The sequence below is a fragment of the Grammomys surdaster genome, unplaced genomic scaffold, assembly GCF_004785775.1.
Source record: "Grammomys surdaster isolate TR1022 unplaced genomic scaffold, NIH_TR_1.0 308856, whole genome shotgun sequence".
Taxonomy (NCBI): domain Eukaryota; kingdom Metazoa; phylum Chordata; class Mammalia; order Rodentia; family Muridae; genus Grammomys; species Grammomys surdaster.
The window spans coordinates 8,328-12,898 of record NW_021625912.1 but is presented as its reverse complement, the minus strand read 5'-3'; the positions used below and the strand labels follow the sequence as shown (position 1 = coordinate 12,898).

The 4,571-nt window shown below is 42.6% G+C and overlaps 1 protein-coding gene across 1 annotated transcript in view; it reads left to right on the top strand.

Annotated features, from left to right (window-relative positions):
- The first annotated feature begins 4,374 nt into the window (after positions 1 to 4,374).
- LOC114616181 (KN motif and ankyrin repeat domain-containing protein 1-like) overlaps positions 4,375 to 4,571 on the top strand; it is a 4,937-nt gene continuing 4,740 nt past the window's right edge. Inside the window, exon 1 of the mRNA XM_028761697.1 lies at positions 4,375 to 4,526. Coding sequence (XP_028617530.1) covers positions 4,375 to 4,526 — 152 coding nt within the window. The remainder of the gene's footprint in view (positions 4,527 to 4,571) is intronic.

The following is a 4,571-nucleotide window of genomic DNA, read 5'->3' as shown; positions in this document are numbered from 1 at the left end:
TGTCCAAGATGAAGAGGATGTATAGAGATTGTCATGTATCCTCTGATCCTTCACAGACATAGGCTCCCCCACTATAGCTAAATCCCCTGTCAAAGTAGTGGGGCTGTTCACGAGCCTGTATCTTGACATCCCCGTTACCACCATACATGTGCAGATCCACTCATGGTGCCGTAATTCTGTGGATCTCAGCAGATATGTAGCCCCCAAAGCATCATTATCATTTTACAGAGTGTATTTTCATTGTTCTCTCTGAGGTTATAAAAACTGAAAAATAGAAGTTTAAGGTTTTCATTTTTGCCAAGCCAAGGATTGAATCTAGGACTTCACTCCCATCAGGCACAGTAATTAGGGTGATTCTCTTCGCTGATCTGTGTTGCCAGACCCAACTGTGTTGTGTTTTGTTTTTGTTTTTCTGACTCTTTGCCTGCCATTGGATCCCCTTCTACCTGGACTGCCTGGTTGGGTCTCAGTGGGAGAGGATGTGTCTAGTCCTGCTGGGACTAGATGTTCCAGGGTGGGGTGGTACCCAAGGGGTGGGGGAGGAGAACAGGAGGGAGTAATCAGGGGAGGGATGTATAAGAGTGGCCTGGGAGGAGAGGATGGGGCTGTGATCGGGATGTAAAGTAAATAAAAAAATTATTGAAAAAAACAAAGCAAAACCCCCCAAACCAAAAGTGTTTTAGTTTTTACCTACAGTTTTTCAACTTTGCAAGAAAGGAAGCATTTCCTTCAGATGGCTATAAAAGCAACTTAAACAAACTGGGTAGGGAGCTGGTCTTTAAAGGTTGCATACTTAAGTAAGATGGGTGTTGTACGATTTAGGACCACACTCTCTGTTGAACAGGGAAGCTGAAATGTTATGGTAATTAAAAGCTGTCGGATAAAAACATCTTCACATTTTACTTTCAGAGTGGAAGAGATTTCCAAAGGTTCCAGCCAAACAAAACAAGTTAAATGCAGGCTGTTAACAGGTGTGGGGCCGAACTGAAAGCAAACACTAGATGGTAGTGGCCGGCTCACTGTCCTCTTGCTGTAAACAGTCTCTGCTGCTTTTGTTTAGGGGTAGTCTGCTTAGGCTTCAGATTGACAACTGTAGTGTCCTAAAGGTGATTCTCTGTATTGTATTTTAGCACACTTGCAACTATAACCTACTGAGATGGTAGCCTATTATTCTGCTTTTGCCTAGAAAGGATGGTTAAAGTTATGAAAAATGCAAATACAGAATTTAATTTAAGGTCACAAGTAAGTTTGATAACGGTGTTGGAAGCACACAAGAATTTTAACTGGTTTACAGCTGTCTGTGATACAAAGCCAAAGGGCAAGGACAGTGTGGGTTCATTTTATCCTTCTGAGCACAGTCCAGTATTTGGCTTTTATGGTCTATAGTCGGTAAACCTTTTCAGAATGAACCAATAAGTGATGGTTAAGTTGCGCTTTACAACTTGAGTGAGCATAAGTCACCAACAGACATCAGAGCAATACAACTGATTCCCAGTGTGGTTTTTCTTATAGAATTAAAAAACAAAAATGTTAAATGGTTGAAGATTTAATCTTGGGCGGGTAAGATAGTTTAGCAGGTAAAGGCACTTGCTGCCAAGCCTGATGACCTGAGTTCAGTCCCCAGAACTGGGGAAGAGAATGGAGTCTTGCAAGTTGTTTTATCTCTGAGTACAAACACATACCCAGGGTGTGTGTGTGTGGGAGGGGCTGGCGGCAGGGGGAGAGAGAGAAATTACAAGATATTTTTTCTGTATGCTTATTTACTTATTTGTGTATCCGTGTGTGCATGTATGTATGTATACGTGTGTGTGTGTGTGTGTGTGTGTGTGTGTAGGCCAGAGGTGTCTTCTTCAGACACTTTCCACCTTATGTTTGGGGACAGGGTCTCTTTACTGAACTTGACCTGGGCTTACCTTTGGACTAGATTGGCTATTGAGAGCCCTCCAGGTGTCTTCCACCCACATCTGCCCCTGGCGATGGGGTTACAGGCATGCAGTGCCACATTCATCTTCTCTACAAGTGCTGGGGGGGGGGTGAACTCAGATGCTTATACTTCCACAATGACACTTCACTAATTTCTACTGTCATTTTTCTTACAGCACAAAAATACCCTGACAGAAAGCAACTTAGAGGAGAAAGGGTTAATTTTAGTTCACAGTTTCAGGTTATAGCCCATCCATTTTAGGAAGTCACAGTGTCAGGAGCTAGAGGCCAATGGCTGCATTAGAATCATAGCCAAGAATAGAGAGAATAAATGCACACATGCTTGTTTGCTTGCACTCAGTTTATTTTCTCTACTCCTTCCCTCATTTCTCCACTTCTGCACAGTTCAGACTCAGTTACACAGTTCATTCCCTAGGGTAACCTAGGGAATGGTGTTGCCCACACTAGACTGAGTTTTCCCACATCAACTAACAAGACATCCATCCTGCCAAACATTACTAATGGTCAACTATTATAGGCAATCCCTCATTGAAACTCTTCATAAGTGATTATAGGTTTTGTCAAGTTAAACTAGCTTATCAACTGATTATTAACTGAGCTATCTTTCCAACCCCTCAGATTAGTTTCTTAATAGATTAAGAAAAAAATGTCCACATGTCATATAATTCAGCTGTTTAAATCATAAAATTTCATATTTTTAGCAACTTAGCAGGGTTATAAAGCAACCAAACTCTCTAATTATATTATTCCTTACTTATTCCATCTATCCTCTATCCCACTTTCTAGGTATCCACTAATTTATTTTTGTCTTCACGGATTGGCTTATTTGGGACATTTTATATATTTTCATGAAATAAAATATCTACCTTTTTGTGTTTGTCTTTTTTCACTCATGTTTGTTTGATATTTTCATATCCATGTTGTAGCATGGATTTATTCTTATTCCTTTCATTGCTATTTAATATCACATTTGTTTTGCTGTGTCTCTGTTGATTGACATCTGAACTGCTTACACGTTTTAGCCCCTAAGCACAATGCTGCTGTAGGTATTGACACGTATGAGTTCTGTTTAAATGTGTGTCTCATTCTCTTGGATGTATGCTAAGGGGTGGGTTCCTGTGTCTTACGTTAACTCCAAGTTCAACATTTTGAGGGATTGCTAGGCTTTTCCATAGAAGTACATTATTAAATTCCCAGCAACAGTGTATGAAGGGTGCAGAAAATCCAGACTCTAAGTAAAGAGATAAACTGGGTCTGGTTGAATAGACCTACAATTCTGCAGCTGGAGGCTAAAGAAGGGACCTGGGGTGAGAAGATTGGGAGTTCTAATCCAGCCTTGGAAACTTAGATCCTGTTTTAATTTTTTTTAAAAAGAACTTTGGCTGGGCAGTGGTGGTACACACCTTTAATCCCAGCACTTGGGAGGTAGAGGAAGGCGGATTTCTGAGTTTGATGCCAGCCTGGTCTACAGAGTGAGTTCCAGGACAGCCAGAGCTATACAGAGAAACCCTGTCTCGGAAAAAAAAAAAAAAAGAACTTTTGCTATATAGCTCAGTGGAAGAGCATTGACCCAGCATGCACAAGGCCTTGGTTTGATTTTTAGTAACATGAAATAATGAAAGGAATAATAAAAAAGGAAAAAACAAAGTGCTATGATGCCTTTATTGAGGCAGACGTGACAGGTGCTAAAACCCAGCTTGTGTCTCTTCGATGACCGGAAAGTCAGTGAGATGGACAGCTGTCCTTCATGTTCTCTTCGGTAGAGGTTAGGTCACCTTCATGTTCTCTTTGGAAGAGGTTAGGTCACAGGGCTGCCTCCAGCTGGCCCAGTGTTGGAGGACTTTTACTGATGCTGACAACAGGCTCTTTGCTCAGCTGCTCTAGTCTTGCTGTTGTGGACTGTCAGAGGCTCCTCTGTCACTGCTTTCCCTCAGCTGTTTGGTGTCCCCCTGGAGTCCTTGGACCATATATTCCCAGTATCACCAGCTGATGGCTCCTGCCTTACCTTTTCCTGCTTCTCTTTTGGTCTTGTGAATGCCTTTTTCTTACGTTTTTATTAACTAACTTAAAAAAAAAAACCTCTCTTTTATCACAAACTACACTTAATGTGTGCTATGTTACTATAACTGTCAATTTGTGTGTGTGTGAGAGAGAGAGAGAGAGAGAGAGAGGAGGGGGAAGAGAATGTTCTTGTGTGTGTTCAAACGTGTATGTCATGGTGTACATACCCTGGTATGTGTCAGAGACATCTTCCAGGGTTAGTGCTCACCTCTCGTCTTTGAGACAAGGCCTCTTGTTTGCCCGTGTGTGCCAGGTGAGCTGACCCTTGAAGCTTCTCTGGACTCTCCTGCCTTCCTCTCCTGTCATGCTGTGGGGCACTGGGACTACACATGTTACTACTGTTGTTTTACATGGGCATCTGAACACAAGATGGAGAGCGTGGAGCAGAGCACACAGAGAATCCAGGAGTTCCGGCAGCTCACGGCTGACATGCAGGCGCTGGAGCAGAAGATTCAGGATAGCAGCTGCGAGGTGGCATCAGAGCTCAGGGAGAATGGGCAGTGCCCGTCTCGGGAGTGCAGGTCTGTGGCTGTGGGTAGTGATGAGAACATGAATGATGTTGTTGT